The sequence below is a fragment of the Anabrus simplex genome, chromosome 1 (genome assembly GCF_040414725.1).
Source record: "Anabrus simplex isolate iqAnaSimp1 chromosome 1, ASM4041472v1, whole genome shotgun sequence".
Classification (NCBI taxonomy): domain Eukaryota; kingdom Metazoa; phylum Arthropoda; class Insecta; order Orthoptera; family Tettigoniidae; genus Anabrus; species Anabrus simplex.
The window spans coordinates 344,158,912-344,178,920 of NC_090265.1; the positions used below are offsets into that span (position 1 = coordinate 344,158,912).

The 20,009-nt window shown below is 38.0% G+C and overlaps 1 protein-coding gene across 2 annotated transcripts in view; it reads left to right on the forward strand.

Annotated features, from left to right (window-relative positions):
• The window catches only part of Sms (spermine synthase), a 185,143-nt gene that overhangs the window by 27,064 nt on the left and 138,070 nt on the right, over window positions 1-20,009 (forward strand). For both annotated transcript variants that reach the window (XM_067134867.2, XM_067134868.2), the window contains exon 3: window positions 898-1,118. In XM_067134867.2, coding sequence (XP_066990968.2) covers window positions 898-1,118 — 221 coding nt within the window. The remainder of the gene's footprint in view (window positions 1-897; window positions 1,119-20,009) is intronic.

The following is a 20,009-nucleotide window of genomic DNA, read 5'->3' on the forward strand; positions in this document are numbered from 1 at the left end:
CTTTAATGCCAGTCACAATCTCAATGAAATCTCAGAGAAACCCAACATACTCTTCAATCTATTTATCACTTTCCTCAGAAACAATAATGCAGCCAACCTAAACTCAATCCTAAATTTAATCAAAGGTACTTTTCCAAGACAATTACACTTTCTCCCGCACCCTTCAGCCCCACCTTAAGCCCTCTTCCTAAGCCATATTTCATTTCAATACAAGAACTTACTGATTTCCATGATTATAATTTTTACAACACCCCATTTATACTTTATTCTTTGTTAAAAACCTCTTATTATGTATATTCCTTGTATTATTAACTATTACCATAACATCTCATTTCACTTGTTATTCTTTAAAATAATATTGTCTTAGGATTTCGCCACAAATGATCTTTGCTCCAATACGGCTGATGATGACCCCTAGATGGGTCGAAACTAGTACCGTATAATTTTGTAATTTTGTGAATATATTGTATTGAAAAGGTGGAAACATTTAAGTTATTATTATTATTACTTATATATTGTTCAATACGGACCAAAAACATGAAATTCATAACCATCAACAACATCATTGTCCCCATGAGCTTGGTTGTTCGTTACATCACCAGAAAGTTTTCCCTTTATGTTGAGAAGATTGTCAAAATATTCCTTCCACCTGTCCAAAGATTCCCTGGGATCTACTTTGAGTTCACCTGATTTACCTAAAATATTTTTTTCTCGCAAAAGATTTTTTATTACTGACCAGAAAGGTTTCCCTGTCACTAGTCTGCTTAAAGGAGTGTGTTATATATTTCTTTCCAATATTTATTCTTTTTTATAATTTTCTTTTTAGAATTGACTGTTATGAGTGCATAATTTCGATTCCTCTTTATGTTGTTCATTATTACTTCTTTCATTTTATAGAAGAACGTCAGGCATTACAGAGTGCTGTAGAATCTGTGCTAACGGAGTACATCCCTTCTCTGAAACTGAAGCATTCAGTGGAACTGGATGGAGGTTTCCTTGTGCTTTATACTGGGGAGCGAGAGACTCTGGTTACCCTGCGAGCATTTGAGCGGGGATTGGTTTCTTGTACCATTGAATATTATAAGGAAGAGAATGAGAAGCCACTCCTATCGTTTGAGGTATATTTAGTCATTTTCTTTGCTAGTAGTAATATTATTTAAATTTATATTGTATTTTCATATTTTTATCCAATTGAGCTATGGTGGCCTAGATCATATTTGTTCTGTTGGAAAAGATCTAAGCCACAGGTCTGGTACTACTGCCATCACACTGTAGAGTGCAGCGTGCAAGTTGACCGTTCTGGGCAAAGTCAGTGAATATTGAATTTTTATGACCACATTGTACTCAAAGCAAACTTTCAATGTGTTAGGTCATGTTCAGTAAAGATAAGAATTTCATAATGTTCCGTATTGAACTGAGTTCACAATTAAATTGAAATAAGATATATAATGGTTCAACGTTTTCAATACAAGTAGAATTAGAAATGTAATGTTACATTCCTAGTTGATTACAAGCGGTACCGGTTTCGACCACTGTTCCGGGTCATCATCAGCCGATCACAAACAAAAGGTGATGTATAAATCTTTCACCAGTTGCAGTTCATGAAGCACTATAACACTTTAGGGATTAGCACTGCGTGTTGAAAGTTCCCAAAATCCTGAAGAAGTCGAGGATCAGTCACATAAATGAAGCAAGACGCAAGTTCTTGGAGAGCAGCTAAACATACATGCTGACCAGCACTGTGCTTCCAAATGTTTATGAAAACTCGATGAAAAATTAAATACCGGTAGTTCAGGGATCAAGCCTGCAAACGCTGCTAGGCGCGAAATCATACAGTGCAGTTTAATATACTTGACAATAGAAATATATATTAATGTTTATAGAATTTTGTATGTCAGATTCTTGAAGTTTGGAGTTGCAGAACAGTTGACATAAAAAAACAGTTGTAAAAAGAAAAAAGTTAAAAAGCGCAATATGAGAACAATTGAGAAACGTATTTACACAGCGTGTGATTTCTTGAAGACAAGAGCTCAGGTATTGAGGTGGCGTAAGGTATAAATTTAAATGTTATAATGATCTGAACTGTAAATTGTAATATAATACACAGTTCAATGCAGAAAAGAAAAAGAGAGGAAAAGATGTTAACAGAAGATAAAAAGGTGTGGATCAGAATATAAATAATGAATAAACAGGTAAAAGAATTTTTTTAAAACATGATATATAAAGAGGGGTTGAATTAGATAGGAGAAAATTAATAGAGTGGGTAGTGGAATGATGAAAGAAGAAAAGAAAGGATATGATAGGGAAATAAAAGAGGAGTAGAAGTTTAAGGTGGGGCAGGGGGATGGGTTATTGGAGGTAGGAAAAGTGGGTAGGAACTGTGTAAGGCATTAAAAATCAAATTCGGGTTTAGAAATTTAACATTTTTGAAACTGAGAATGAGGAAGTCAAACAGAATATTGGGTTTTTCAGAAATGTTGTTTAAATTGAAATTAGATTTAAAGTATTGGTCAAGGTGAATAAAACAATTTTCAGTTGTGTTTACAGTAGAAGGGGGCCTTTGTTAATAATTTTAAGTATTTCCATGTCCCGTTCAATTTTGGTGAAATTATGTTGAGAGTCTTGTATGTGTTGTCCTATTGCAGAGAATTTGTTATATTTTATGGCGTTGACATGTTCGGAGTATCTGATAGTAAAGTTATGTCCAGTCTGTCCAATGTACGAAGAGCTACAGTTGTTACATTTGAATCTGTATACTCGAGATTTAGTAAAAGCATTAGATTTATTTAATTATTTAGTGTTGTGTAATATATAAAGATTTCTGTTATAGGTTCTAAAAGATATTTTCATGTTGTGTTTTTTAAGAACGTTGGTGACTTTATAAGCGTCTTGAGTGAAAGTAAAAGTGGAAAATGCAGTGGCTTTGGTTTTATCCTTTGTTAACTTGGTTTTGGGACGGTGTTTGAGTTTGTTAATAATACGGTTTATGAAAGAGTTGTTAAAGCCATTAAATTTAGCAATAGTATGGACGGTGTTCAGTTCATTATTTGAATCTTTTTTAGACTTAGGAGTGTTGAAGGCATGAAAAACTAGGCTGTTATAAGTAGAATGTTTATGTGGGTGTGCAGAATCTTGCCGAATTATGGTTGCTGTTTGGGTTGGTTTTCTGAAAATTTTGTAGGTTAAAGAAGAAGGATGTCTGGTAATAGTAAAGTCTAGAAAATTAAGAGTATTGTTATGTTCAGATTCAAGGGTAAATTTAATATTAGTCAATGTTGTTAAGAAGAAGAAGTGTAGAGGCTGCTTTGGTTGATTCTGTATTTAAAATTACTGAAGTGTCATCAACATATCTGGCCCAAAAGAGGATGTTAGAGAAATTATTATTAATAATAATTTTTGTGTTTTCCAAGAAATCAAGATACATTTCAGCTAGGATGGATGCCTGAGGCTGGCGAGCCCATAGCTAAACCATCTAGTTGGTAAATGGTGTTATCAAAGGTGAAAAAATTATTGTTGACGACCAGTTTTAAGATGGCCACAGTCCTGAATTTCAGATTTACTCAGATGACTAAATTTATTGAAGTTGTTATCAATTATGAGGAATAATTTGGAAATTGGAATACTGGGATACATATTTACGATGTCAAAAGAATGGAGAGAAAGATTTGGTTGCATGTCGAAGTTTTTTAGTTTTTCGATTAATTCAGAAGTGTTTCTGATAGATTTATTGGATAAAAATCAATAATGTTTTAGTAAAAATTTTTGGATGAATTTAGAAGTATTATATGAGGGACTGGGTCTGTAATTGATTATTGGGCAGATTGGAATGTTAGTTTTATGAATTTTGGGAAGGGCTTTGGTAGTGGGTAGGCCCGGGTTTGTGTTTAATAGTCTAGTTTTCCCTGATCTGTGAAGAGAAAAGAGGTGGTTTTTAAGGTTTGTTTAAGGAGAAATTGGATTTTATTGGTCGGGTATTTTTTAATTATAGAAAAGGAAGGATTGTTGAAGAAATCTTTAGTTTTAGCTATGTAATCAGATTTGTCCATTAAGACAGTGGTATTACCTTTATCAGATTTGGCAATGATGTTCTGCATCTCCAAACTTCAAGAATCTGACATACAAAATTCTATAAACATTAATATATACGAGGACGGTTTGAAAAGTTCTCGGAATCACCGCTAGATGTCAGTGCTAGAGGAACGAGGTTCCCGCGCAATAATCACGCATCCTTTGTGAGTGAACACATGGCACGTCAGTGCTCTAGCTGCAGGAGTGTGGTAGTGAAGACTCTTTGTTGTTGTTCCCGCGTAGTGATTTGTGACAATGGAAAACACTGAAATTCGAGCAGTGATTAAATACTTTGTAAAGAAAGGTATGAAAACAAAGGAAATTCATGCCGACTTTCAGAACACACTGGGGGACTCTGCTCCTTCATTTCCAACTGTTGCCAAGTGGACCAGCGAGTTTAAATTTGGTCGGGAGAGCTTGGATGATCCGCGTAGTGGACGGCCAAAAAGTGTTACGACCCCAGAATTTATCGCAAAAGTGCATAAAATGGTCATGGAGGATAGTCGACTGAAAGTGCGGGAGATGCTGAAGCTGTAGGGATGTCTTCTGAATGGGTATATTATATTTTAACCGAAGAGTTGGGTATGAAAAAATTATCCGCAAGATGGGTGCTGCGGCTCTTGACATTGAACAATAAACGCACCAGATTGGAAATGTCCGAACAAAGTCTGGCCCGTCCAGTGCAACCAGCAAGATTTTTTGCGCCGGTTTGTGACTACAGATGAAACTTGGGTCCACTACTATACCCCTGAGGCAAAACAGCAGTCAAAGCAGTGGAAACATGCTGATTCACCACCACCAAAGAAAGCAAAGGAAGTGCGTTCAGCCGGAAAGCTCATGACCTCAGTTTTCTGGGATGCAAAAGGCATTCTGCTGATAGATTATCTTCCTACTGGCCAAACAATTACGGGGCAATACTATGCAAACCTCCTAGACCAACTACAGGAAAAGATACGTGAAACAAGGCCTGGTTTGGCAAGGAAAAAGGCCATCTTTCATCAGGACAACGCTCCGCCGCACACAAGTGTTATTGCCATGGTAAAACTTCATGAACTGAGGTACGAATTGTTGCTATATCCACCTTATTCACCTGATTTGGCACCATCAGACTTTCATCTATTCCCCAAGCTGAAAATTTTCCTTGGTGGACAGAGATTTTCGACAAGGGAAGAACTGACAGCCGAATTGGAGAGGTATTTTGCAGGCCTGGAGGAATCTCATTTTTGAGATGGGATCAAGGCATTGGAACATCGCTGGACCAAATGCATTAGTCTACAGGGAGACTATGTTGAAAAATAAAAGCAGTTCCACTGAGGTAAGATACTTAATTCTAGTACATTCCGAGAACTTTTAAAACCACCTACGCATTTCTATCATCAAGTATATTAAACTGCACTGTACAATTTCATGCCTAGCAGCGTTTGCAGGCTTGATCCTTGAACTACCGGTATTTAATTTTTCATCGAGTTTTCATAAACATTTGGAAGCACAGTGCCGGTCAGCACGTATGTTTTGCTGCTCTCCAAGAAATTGCGTCTTGCTTCATTTATGTGATTGATCCTTGACTTCTTCAGGATTTTGGGAACTTTCAACACGCATTGCTAATCCCTGAAGTGTTATAGTGCTTCATGAACTGCAACTGGTGAAAAATTTATACATCACCTATTGTTTTCCTATGCATTGTTCTTTATATTTTAAGTGATCGGCTGATGATGACCAGGAACAGTGGTCAAAACCGGTACCGCTTGCAATGAACTAGGAATGTAACATTACATTTCTAATTCTACTTGTATTGAAAAAGTTGAACCATTATATATCTTATTTCAGTTTAATCATGTTCAGTACATGATCCTTGACTATTTCATTTTTCATAGTTTTAATTTTCATTTTGAAGAGATGTTAAGTACAGAACAAAACTAGCCAACTGGGCACCAGTAGGACCTGAACCCACAACCTCCTGATTTTGCGTCAGTTGCTCTATCCAATTGAGCTATGGTGGCCTAGCTCATATTTGTTCTTTTGGAAAGTGTCTCTAGTTATTACTGCAATTACATTGTAGAGCAGGGCTGGACAAATCCTAGGTGCCTGGTTGCAGTGGAAATGAAAATAAATATATACAATAGAGTCTCGCTCATCCGACCTTCGCTTATCCGACATTCCGTGTTATCCGACACTGGTAGACTTAATTTGAACTTTTGGTGGAGACTAAATTCAGGCACATCCGGTGTGGAGGGTGCGTCCATGGGACAAGCACTGGCCTGACCCCTGGCGGTAGGACAGTGTTTTTTTTCTCAAGGACAGGTGCAGTGAGTCTTCAGTCATTGTTCATTGTAGTATTGGTTGGGTGCGAATGTTATAATTTTCATATCCTCTGTGAGTATAGCAAGTAAATGGAAGAAAGTGATTGTTTCCAGCGAAGACAAGTTGAGTGCATTAGACACTGGACAAAGGGGAAATTCTTCAAAATGTGGCTTCAGATTATGGTGTTGGATGTGTTACAGTGGGAGACTGGAAAAAAACAGAGGGAAGAAATTGAAAAGTGGTGCTCTACCAGAGCAGAGAAAAACATTGAAAAAATGTGAGTACGAAGAAGTGAAGCACTATTTCTTTGGTTATCTCAACACCGGGAAAAGGGTCTACCATTATCTGGCCCCATTCTGCAGGAAAAGGCAGTGTATTTCCAGAAGGAGTTTAATTAAGGGGACCTTAATTTTCCTGCCAGTGTTGGGTGGCTTGATCGGTGGAAAAACTGTACGGCATTAGGCAGCTTAATATCTGTGGGGGGGGAAAAGTTTCTTTTCGTAAGACATCTGGAATGTTTTCGTTCAATACTGCATGTACTGTACAATTGAATTGATAATTCCGTAAAACATGCCATTGTTTTAGTTCATTTTCAAAGTTATTCTGTATTATCCGACATTTTCGGTGATCCGACGTACTCCAGGTCCCGTTTAGGTCGGATAATCGAGACTGTACTGTATTGGCATCTAACATTTTAAAATTGTAACTGCTAAATTTGAGTCTGAGGGCTACATAATATTTTCGGATTTTATTTCCACTGTGAAAATAACAACGTATAAAATGTTAATTTTGTGACATTTGAAAGAAAGAAAACTTGACAAGAAGATTCGTTTTAAGGTGTTCTGTTTATTTTTATTGTTGTTGCTGTCGTCTTCCTAGCATGTCTAGAAGGAGAGATTGTAAGGTTTAGGAGTGGTTATAAGCATTGGCTTCAACAACGTTGACTTGAATTGATATATCTCATGACCGCTCATAACCATTATATTGGCATGTTAAATCTTTGGCCTTGACACCAGATTTTTGGCATTATGCTCTTTATTTACTGCACTACTATATAGTAAGCACTGCTTGGGGTTTAGTACATTTGTGCCCATTAAATGAAGTGCCTAAAGTGGTGAATGTCCTTTAAGAGTAAGACGAAATCAGAGATCGAAGTGGTTAATATTATAGAGGTAAGCAAATTGTCTGGTGCCTAAGAAAGTTTACTGGTTCCTAGAATTATTTCTGAGATGTCAAGCCCTGCGTAGAGTGCATGCAAATTGTCCGTTGTGTGCCAAGTCATTGAATATTGAATTTTCACAACCTTATCGTATTTGAAATAAACTTTAAACGTATCAGGTTGTGTTCAGTACATATAGTACATATTGAAGAGATGTTAAGTACAGAAGGAAAAAAAAGTGGCCAACCGGACACCAGTGGGATCTGAACCCAAAACCTCCTGATTTCGCGTTGGTTGCTCTATCCGATTGAGCTTTGGTAGACTGGGTCATATTTGTTCTGTTGGAAAGTGTATGTTGGTCTGTACTTAACATCTCTTCAGTGTCTGACTCGTTGGCTGAACGGTCAGCGTACTGGCCTTTGGTTCAGAGTGTCTCGGGTTCGATTCTCGGCCGGGACGGGGATTTTAACCTTAATTGGTTAATTCCAATGGCACGGGGCTGGGTGTATGTGTTGTCTTCATCATTTTATCATCATCACCACCACCACGACGCGCAGGTCGCCTACGGGAGTCAAATAGAAAGACCTGCACCTGGCGAGCCGAACCCATCCTGGGATATCCCGGCACTAAAAGGCATACGACATTTCATTTCATCTCTTCAGTATGTACTGAACACAACATAATACGTTGAAAGTTTATTTAGATTACAGTGAGGTCGTGAAAATTCAATATTCATTGACTTGGCCAACAACGAGTGTCTTTTACACACTCTGCTTTGTGATGGCAGTGCGTTCATAAAAATTCAATAGTTATTGACTTGGCCACAACAGGCGACTTGCATGCACTTTACAGTGTGATGGAAGTAGTGCCAAACCTGTTGGCCACAACAGGCGACTTGCATGCACTTTACAGTGTGATGGAAGTAGTGCCAAACCTGTAGCTTAGATCCTTTTCAACAGAACAAATATGATCTAGGCCACCATAGCTCAATTGGATAAGAGCAACCAAAGTTTATTTCAAATACTGCCTTTTTCATGCTACACTTATGTTCATAAAAAACAGAACACCTTGAAAGACTAGAAATAGGAAGTTCATATTCACCGGACATGTTCATTAGTATGTTCTGCAGAAACGATTAGCATTTCAGTCACATAGGTTCAGTGTGTGTCCTGTTGCCTAGTGGGCACTGGGTAACACTTTTACGCCTTGTCAATACTTTAACATTTACTCTCAAAACATGTATGGTAGTTAAGTATAATAAATGTTCGAGTATTGACAAGGCGGAAAAGTGTTATATAGAAATTGATTATCAGTCGATACGGACAGGATTGAATCAATATGGTTAAAATAAATTCTGGCGGCACTGACGTGTATAAGATGCGAATGGCATACTGGGGTATAGCCATCCATGCTGCATTCATTTGGTTCCACAGTTCATCTTTGGTGGTTGGCATTGGGTCACAGTGTTGCACCCGTCATTTTACCATATCCCACACATTTTCGATTGGTGACAAGTCCAGTGATCGGGTGGGCCAGGGCAACAGTCTGACATTCTGTGACAACAAGAAGGTACGTGTTCGTGCAGCAACATGGGGTCGCACATTGTCCTGCTGAAATATGGCATCTGAGGTGCCATGCAGAAAGGGTATGGCTACGGGTCGCAGGATGTCATTCACGTACGGTAGGTCAAATTGGTCACAGTGCCCTGGTCATGCACCAACTGTGATTTGTGGTTGTACCCAATAGCACCCCACACCATAAGGCCTTGAGTTGCCGCTGTATGTCTTGTGCGAATGCAGTCGATGTGATGCCTCCCCCCTCCGTCTGCGGCGAACCCAAATGCGGCCATTATTTTCAAACAGAACCTGGATTCATCCGAAAACACTATCTGCTGCCATTCCTGTCCCCAGTGACGTCGTTCCATACACCATTGCAGTCTAGCATGTTTATGCACATTATTCAAAGGTAGGTGGAGAAGTGGATGATGCGCCAGTAACCCAGACCGTAATAAAGGGCGACAGTCTGTCACTCCTGATAGTGTACGATATGTTACACTATTCCACTGTTGCGCCAGAGCCGAGAAGGACGCAGATCTGTCCTGTAATGCCATTCGGATGAGGTGTGTATCTTCTCGGCGGGGTGGTCTGGGTGGTGCGACCAGACCCATCTCGTCGTGTTCTGTGTCCTTCTGAGAACCATTCTGTACACACCCGTTGCAATGCCGACACATTTCGTCCCACACGAGCAGCAGTTTCCCGGATGGATGCATCACCGTTCTCTCATGCCAATAATGCGCCCTCTTTCAAACTCTCTTATTTGGCAGTATGGTTCTCGCATACATTGGCGAGGCATCCTGTACGTCTACTCAAGTCACACTGATCCATCACCTTCGGTTTATAGCAACAACGAGAGCCGCAGACACATTTTACCAGTCGGTGGTGGTGCACCGAAATATCAATGTGGACCTGAACCTAAGGGCCAACATGGTTCAGATGCTAATCATTTATTCAGAACGTACTAATGCACATGTCCTGTGAATATGAACTTCCTATCTCTAGTCTCTCAAGGTGTTCTGGTTTTTATGACCATGAGTGCATATTACTGAGTGAGTTGGCCGTGTGGTTAAGGTTGCGCAGCATTGAGCTTGTTTTCGGGTGTTAGTGGGTTTGAATCCCACTGTCGACAGCTCTGAAGATGGTTTACCGTGGTTTCCTATTTTCACATCAGGCAAATGCTGGGGCAGTACCTTAATTAATACCACGGTGGCTTCTTTCTTACCCCTAGCCTTTTCCTGTCCCATCGTCGTCGTAAGACCTATCTGTGTCAGTGCGACATGAAACAAATTGTAAAAAGAATTTTAAAAACTAAATTAATGCTGTATTGCAGCATGCGTCATTGCTTGTGAAGAATTTGAACAGGTTTTTAAAATATTACCTTTTTCTTTGTACTTTGTAGTCAAATTTAGCATCATAGCACTTTCGCTTCAGGATAAACTTGCTTACTGAGTCTTTCAGAGATCATCCTAAAATTTATTGTATCACCAGACTAAGAGAAAAAAATCATAGATTCACAGCTCAGTGTGTTCCCCACTTATGTTATTCAGTATTTGTACTCCAAGATACCAGTAAATTATTACTGTAGTAAGAGCAGCAAAGCCATATTGTACACCTTGTTTTGAACTAGACTGTTTGCCCAGTCATTGAAAACCTTTGCGTAGGTTCCCACTTCGTCTTGGTGATGATGTGTTGTTACTAGTTATGTTAATGGTGGGAGTAGTAAGAGCATAAGCTTATATTATTGTTGATGAAATTAGTTGTTTTGTACAGTATTCATTTTATATTATTGTCTCTTTGTTTATTTTCATTATTAAATTAAAGGTGTCAATCAACAAATTACAGGTCGTAGTTATTATGTGCATAGAATTATAATTTTCTAATGTTTAAACCTACAGCACAAACGTTTGTAATTTTTATGGCTACCAGTTCTTCATTGTTGAACAGAAAGTGCGGGAAGGATACAAGTGCTTCCATCTCTTCAGTACCTTCCTAGCTTTAATGATTGACGTGCTTATGACTTCCAAGAGGAAACTCCAAGCACTGCTTAGAAAACAGTCGCGGCCTTTCTGAAGGTCGTCATTTTTACAATCGTTTCTAACTTCATTATATCTAACTAGGTCAGTAATGATTAGCATATGGGCTTATAATTACTTTTATACATATTCCAAGATTTGTTGACTGAGATAATAATACCAGCATTTAGAGACCCAGTCTATTACTCTCTTATTTAATCAGATGTCAGATGTAATAAGTGCAAATGACCCAAATCTTGGAGATAAAGTAATAAAAATTCTTGATGAGCTAGCGCAAATGGAGGATAACAGCAGTATTTATGACTCGGCAAGTGAAGATGAATGCAATAACGTTGAAGAGGATGATATTGAGCCTATAGACGGCAAGGGTGAAGAGCACTGAATTACAGTCTTTGACCCAGACCACTCCAGATTCTGGCGAAGAAGGGAGTAGTGCTCTATTGCGATCAAGAAAGCCACCCAGGATCGTTTCTCCATCTTCCTGGATGTCACTGTTATCTGTCGATTCAAATTCAGGTAAAAGTGTTTCTCCATCTTTCAATGATAAGAACTACATCATTTGGCTTAGAAAAATCTCTCTGCAGGGTAAAGAGGAACATCGCTAGTCATCTGTAGCTCCTAAAAAGATCACACCTCAAGTAAATATTATTCATCATATTTAGTCTCCTGTCAGTGGTGCTAGAAATGTCGCTACGCCCTTAGAAATATTTTCTTTATTTCTCACAGATGACATGTTAAAACTAACAGTAAATCACACAAATGAGGGGCTAATGAGTAAAAGATCAAAATACCAACATCCAAAGAGCACTCAGAGTACAACTTCCACTGAAGAATTAAAAGCTTTAATTGGAACCTTGATCTTGACAGCAGCCTTGAAGAACAACCATTTATCAGTTAGTGAATTACCGTATTTACTTGTGTATTAGACCCCCTCGCGTATTAGAGCCCCCTGGCTTTTTGAGACAAAGCACATTTAAAAAAATATGTCTGGCATACATGACCCCCCCCCCCCCCCCAACATAATTGGTTAGAGAACGATTCCTTTTCGAAGCGGGTACAAGCCTTACTGCAGTTCCACTGACATCACACAAATTTGTGAATAGTTTCATCCGCACGACCCATGCAATGCAAATACATGTCAAAGTCATGCGGTGCATCTGTGTTTCATAGTTAAAAAATGTTCACCTCGGTAGCGTAGGCCTACTGTAGCTTTGATGACATCGTACAAATAGGAGAATAGTTTCGTGTCCGACCCTCGCAATCCAAGCACGCATCAGTCATGCTATGTGTCTTTTTTTAATTGTAGTTAAGAATATTTGCCAGTGTAAAGGTTAGCACAATTACTCGTAACTGCCGTTCTCCAGGGCCTCAGTTCGATTCCCAGTACCGAACTGCCAGAGATTTAAGAATGGCAGGAAGGTTGATATGCGGTAAAAATAGTGCATGCCCCCTCCATTCAGGGTGTGTCTCAGGATGAGGAAATGAGTTTACTTCAGCTAAGCAATATTCATGGTTGTTGCTATTAATATAGCAGGAGAGATCATTAACAAAGTGATCATTTAATATCTCGTAACATGGGCCAATATATGTACAGTAGTTTTGGAGAGAAGTAGGTTTAAAATGTGATTAAAAACAATCCGTTCATAAGGCAGCGTTCCTAACAAATAAGAATAATATTGATTTTACATCCCCACTAACTACTTTCATGATTTTTGGAGATGCCAAACAAAACATACTATGTGTTAATTAAAAAATGGAGACAACGAAGTACAAAATGAACCATTATGATAAAATGCATTACTGCCACACCTGTAGATATCCATAAATGCGGCAAGCTTTCCTGTTATTAATTTGTTTTATTCTTTCTGTCGTGGAACTTCTGGCATTGTCGGAGCACTTGATAGCATACCTAACCTAAACAATGCGGTCTCTCTTATCTCAGTTACAGCTGTTTAGGTAAATCCTGATGTGATAAAGGTAGAGAACAAGCATGAAATATATTTAGAAATAAAGGTCCGGCTTTTAACAGCTGCAGCTATCCAAAGAATACTTCCAGTCACTATGTATTACATTCGGAAGTACAACTCGTAACATACGCTAGTTATCAGCTGGTGTGTTGGCACGCTTTCTACAACACGGCTTTATTCGGAAGGGATGTACAATTTATAGCTCTTTATATCCTAAGAGTCATGTGTACAGTGCATAAACTTTGAGGTTACCGCATATTGAACCCCCTTACATTTTTTGTCTGTAAATGTGGAGAAAAAAAGGGTCTAATACGCGAGTAAATATGGTATTCGACAGTAATTTATGTAGCTGTAGGTATTAAGCAGCTGTGAATTCAGAGCGATTTGAGTTTTTGATTTCCTGTCTGAGGTGTGATGATAAGTTGACTTGTGAAGAAAGAAAGTATTCTGATCCATTTGCAGCTATCAGGGAATTATGAGATGAATTTGTTATCATTTGTCAGAACTATTACAGACCAGGCTCATTCATTACAGTGGATGAACAACTCCTTGCTTTTCATGGTAGATATGTTCGTCTTTGACAATGAAAAGACTCTTGTCTCATATAAACATAAGGCAGACAGAATAATCATTCTGTTATCAACAGTGCACTATCCAGCTGAAATAGATGAAGTAATTAAGAAACCTAAGATGATTCACTGCTACAACAGCAAAATAGTGTGGAATTTTGAAAATTATTTGTGTTAACATATGGGTAATCAACGTTCACAACACCAGTCGCGAAAAGAAGATTGTCCTAAAGAGGAAACACTTCCTAATTTGACTGAGTGACGACCTACTCTCGCCATGGATGCAAAGCAGGTTACACATTCCAGCATTATCGAGATGAACGTTTGAGAAATAAGATAATTGAAGAAGGTTTATGTTCCAGGATTAATGTATTGATTTTTGTTCTTTTATCTCTGAATGACTTGAAACTTTGAATATGCTGTATGTTACATGCTTTTGGTTTGAAGCTTAGAGGTTGCTATTTTTCGTTTTGAATGTTACAGTAATATTTTCTTCATGAATGGAAAGAAGAATCTTCGAATTCTTCTGGAAGAGGAAGACTGCCGAAATGGTTTGGGAACTGCGAACTGACCTGGCTAAAGAGAGTGGGTGAAAGAAGAAAGTGTAACAGACAGGGGATCGATTTAGACAACTAGTCAAGGAATTCAGAGGTTTCCAGTAGACAGGGAATAGCCGGTGGAAAAAGAGATCTTACACATAACAACAGGAGAAGGACGTAGGAGAAAGAATGAAAAGATACTGGCGGGGAGTTAAAAAGGGCGAAAAGATGCTGACAGGGTGTTAAAGCAGAGATGGTGAAAAATAGCAGACTTTCAAGTGTGGTCCAAAAGGAAGGAAGAAGAATGCAAAGATGAAGGGAAAAAAACAAAAAAAAACCACACATATGATTGGCTGAAGTGGTCCAATGAGTCCATAAAAGTAGTAGCAGCAGCAGAAGAATGAAGAAAATAATTTTCATCTTTTGAGATTTTTAGGGTTTTGAACACTGAAATTCTAAATATGTGAAAGAAGGTGTATTTAGAGATTATTAGGCATCCTAATTTTCTGCTGTAAAGGCATGTGCAGACTGCTTCCTCACAGATAAGCGATAGTGCCGGTCTCTGGATTTTGAGATCGCGGGTTTGACTCTAGTTTGTGAAGGATGAAAATAAGTCCCTTCAGCACTGTCATATGATATCAGCATCTAAAAGATATCTGGTGACACATTTTGATATTTAACTGACAAAAGTAATTAAAACTCTGCCATAGATTGCCAAACAGACAACTATTTCTCTGCTGTCTAATAGAGTGGAAAATAAATATTGGGGTAGGATGACCAATATTTAGGACTCAGAATATAAAATTAAAAAGATAAGGTAAGTTGGAGACAGGAGACTGCAGAAATCACAAAAATTACAAATTTACTAAATAATTTGTAATAAAATCCAAAAAAGGAGAACAAATTATGTAAAAAAAAAAAAACCAAATCGGGTTATAAATTGGAAATTTGTTGAAAAAGCATTGAATTGCTGATGCATAATTAATTTAACTTTGATGGATTTAAACAATAATTTACCCAAACAATTTAAGTTACTGAGAAACAGTGTGAAGGAATTAACTAAAGCACTAATCCTGGAGCCTAAAAGGCAGAAAAATGAACACAATAAGAGCTAGACAACGTCTAGTAAAACTAGAAAGTAGTTCTAAACTGTGCCAAAGTAGCAGGAGAGCAAACTATAAGTTGGACCAGTAGAGAATATGAGAAGGTAAATCCTTGATACATTAGTTAGATATTTGTTAATAAATTTAACCTTAATACGAAAATGGTGAAAAAATAGGACAATTGTCCTATGATATTGTAAGATGGCTAAGTGCCAGACCTGTAAGCTATAATGTAAGGTTGACCAGATGTCAAACCTGAATGAGGATGCTGAAAAGACAAAACTTTCGAACAGGAAAGTATCTGGTAATTACTTTGTAAAGATTTATTAAGTGCACAATTAAAAAAAAAAAAAAAAAGAGGTTCTTAAGAGAATGAAATGTTCCTAAAACTTTGTAAGCTGCACAAGTTTCATATTTGATACATGACCTTTTAAGTTTGCAGCAATTCATGAAGAGTAGTCCATAAAACTTCCTTCACAAAGGTGAATTTAAAAACCATAAAATTTGAAACATTCATTTGGTGGATATACGACTAGCTTAAGTACCATTATTACAATGAATGATTTTCCTCCTATGGAAACTGAGCTTCAGCGGAGAATTTAAAACAAGTCGCATGGTGAGACGTTGGGGCTCGAACAAAGAACCAACAATGGTACTTGCTTACCGTATTAACTGGAACTTGTGGTTTCTGCCTGGAGGTCGGGTCCTTTTATATGGAGAAACTGGGAAGGAGTGTGCCGATGAAAAGTAGGGGCTGATAGGTATAAAAGTTGGCATTGCACAGGAGGGAGTGAGAATAAGCATTCAAAATTCAATTAAGGACTTAAAAGAATATTAGTGTGAAAATTTAGGTAAATAATTATAGGGAGGAATACAGTAAAAACTGTATAAACCAGACCCGGAATAAACTGGAAACCTGCCTTAAACAGACTTTTTCTTTGGTCCCATGAAGCTATATGGCACTTCATGAAGCCTAAAATGGAACCTATTCACTGCGGAAATAGACCAATATTTCAGTTCCACAAGGAAAAATGTAACAGAACTTCTGTTAATGTAATGTTACATGTGATACGTACAATAGAAACTACAATCAAGGAATTCTTCCATGCAAAGGATTTCTGTTGTTATTGTTGTACTGTAATTACTGTAATTGTCTTTTAGAATTTGTAAAACCGGGCAAGTTGGCCGTGCGGTTAGGAGTGCGCGGCTGTGAGCTTGCATCCAGGAGATAGTGGGTTCGAACCCCACTGTCGGCAGACCTGAAGGTGGTTTTCCGTGGTTTCCCATTTTCACATCAGGCAAATGCTTGGGCTGTAACTTAAGGCCACAGCTGCTTCCTTCCTACTCCTATCCCCTTCGTCGCCATATGACCTATCTGTGTTGGTGCAACGTAAAGCCAATTGTAAAATAAATAAAAATTTTATTATTTGTAAAATTGTGTAGATTTTAATTTTCAAATTCTTTTTAGAATTTAAAAAAAATTAAGGGTTTATTTTTTTATATTACGCGCGTTACCTTTTAAAACCATTATTCTTTATGTATTATGTATTCTTTGTTTTCAGGCAGCCTCTAGGCAGAGGAAGATATTATAATATAGCATATCATCATTGCGCCTGCAGAAACTGCTATGTGAAACATTTCAGCTTAGAAATTTGGCTAGAAAGGATCTGTCATTTAAAGTTCAATGATAAAATGTGTGCTGCAGGTCACTTTCTCTGACAACATTGTCACATAGCTGTTTTTGCAGGCCCAATGACGTTATACAGTAGTACAGTACTTACATCCACTGCAACAGTTGTTCATTTCTAAGAAAATTCTGCAGGTGAAACATGAATTGAAATAGAAACACAGTAAGCATCTATTGATTAACCCTAGAACTGGCAATGTTAAATCTTGTGGTGGCAGCCATATTTGGCAGCTTTTAACTTGTCTAAATAAAATACAAAATATCCGCAAGATATGAAATAAATCTACAAAGTTTTATATGTCTACGTAAAGCTGAGGATTATCGTGGTGACACGAAATAGCATAAATATTTTGACTAGAAAAATGTACAGTCTGTTCAAAAAGTGTAATTCCTAAATTTAAAATAATAATAATAATAAAACTTTTGATTATATGTACACAAAATTGCAACAGGTCACAAACAAACTGAGATGTACAGGTTTTCGATGATGTATCTGTAATGCACTAGCAAATGTTTCATCACTATGAGAGGTATAATCGTGAAAATATTAGGGAAAATGTGTTGGCATGCAATCACTTGGAGGCGTGACCTTAGACCACGTTATGATAGATTGCTTTATGGGAGGTTTGTCATCGCTTTCACTTTCCGATATTTGATGCGAAAAATAGCTGATAAACATTCCAAATATGAGTATGTTGGTTCATTCTCAGTAACCTCAAAGTCAGATCTGTCACTTTCATCTTCCAAAAAATTTTGTATTTCTAATTTTCCGTAATTAAATGAAGATACCATATTTAGATGCACACTATACTAAAAATGCATATAATTAATCAAATAATATATATACAGAAGTAAATAACTTGTACCGAACAGGAAACTATGAAATAAAATGAAATAGAATAGAAAAGCAGAGCCCGTGAATGTTTATTTACGGACACTACAGAAATTGTGCTCAAACAGATGGTCGGAAAACAGCATTAATTTATTTCAGTGAAATTGCGCCCAAAGAGCTTGTAAATATGAACGAAACTGAACTCATGGCTGTCTTGGCACCGAGAACAACAAAAAGTAGACTGTCATGACATCTGTTGAAGAAATGAGGGAATTACAAGAAGAAATACGAACATGTCGAATATTCAACAGTGCCACTACAGCAGGGACCAAAGTGTTGAATATTAAACAGTTGCCAGTTGTATGGTTAACCTTGTATAAAACGCAAACCTTCCTAAAACGGAATATTTTCATATCCCTAGCAATTCTGGTTTAGACAGGTTTTACTGTATATAAAGATTTAAAGTAAAGAGCCAATCAAATAGCAAAACATACAAGAGAATCATGGAGAAATACATCATCCAGTACCAATCGCAAACATAGTTGCCGTTAATGTGAACAGTATGATGTGATATGGATAAACCAATAAGATAAATACAGATTTAGTACAAGGAAGGACATATTTATCAGCTAATCGGCTGAAGCATTAGGCGATAACTGCCGACATAACTGCACGTTTCAACAGATAACTTGTTATTCATTATGTAGGGGTTAGCGAGACAAAATGTACATAAATAACATTACGAAAACATTCGGTTTATATAAATAGCAAGTAGCATGAATGTACTAAGCGAGTTATTAAGAATTTAACTCAGACTTCAAAACTCAGTAAAATCCTATAAAACAATGAATATTATGGAATTGGTCTGAAGTATAATCAGATGCACAAGCACGGACATAGAGTAAAGCAGATTGTCAAAAATAGACACAAATGGCCTAGATGCTGTCAAACCAAAATGCTTGCACACGGTAGCTGAGGCCATGTTATTGTTGTTATTATTATTATTATTATTATTATTATTATTATTATTATTATTATTATTATTATTATTTCATTATTAAAACCTGGAAATGATTTATGATGAGACGAGATCTTATAGGTGTCTCTGAAAATCGTAAAAATATTAACCCATTCGCCTCATATTTAAATACCATAGGAGTTAACTAAGAAATCACATTTAAATACCGCTCTACGGCCGTCGTCATCACACTATTATTTAGAAAATCATACAAAACCAACCAGTAAATATTCCTTTCTGAAAATTTGCATGCATGATAACAAAGTAATGAACTTACCAATGCCGCTATTTTAGTACGTCTGCTGGGTGTGGTACATCTCAAAACATTCTTCCAAGTGAAGAGCTGTCCGACTCGTTGGCTGAATAGTCAGCGTACTGGCCTTCGGCTTAGAGGGTCCCGGGTTCGATTCCCGGCCGGGTCGGGGATTTTAACCTTAATTGGTTAATTCCAGTGGCCCGGGGGCTGGGTGTTTGTGCTGTCCCCAACATCCCTGCAACTCACACACCGCACGTAACACTATCCTCCACCACAATAACACGCAGTTACCTACACATGGCAGATGCCGCCCACCCTCATCGGAGGGTCTGCCTTACAAGGGCTGCACCCGGCTAGAAATAGCCACACGAAATTATTATTAGTGAAGAGCTACACCACACTTTTTGCACTGCCAGCAACTTTCACTTCTTTTTTTTTTTTTTTTTTTTTTTTTTTTTTACGTCGCACCTACACAGACAGGTCTTATGGCGACGATGGGACAGGGAAGGGTTAGGAGTAGGAAGGAAGCAGCCGTGGCCTTAATTATGGTACAGCCCCAGCATTTGCCTGGTGTGAAAATGGGAAACCACGGAAAACCATTTTCAGGGCTGCCGACAGCGGGGTTCGAACCTACTATCTCCCGAATACTGGATACTGGCCGCACTTAAGCGACTGCAGCTATCGAGCTCGGTGTCACTTCTTTTACCCCGGCTGTAGCACACAACACATCTTCTTGTGACTTTTGATTTCTTCTCTGTAGGGGGAATACGCATGGGAAAGTGGACCCATGATTTAGCTTGTAATCTGGTGGGGGTTGTGCTCGCTGAAGGTTGACCTCGAACCAAGTACTCCGGCAACTGAACAATCTCTAGTAGCTGCTGTGCAATGCTAGTTCTGAAGTCCGTGTAGCTCATGTTTCTG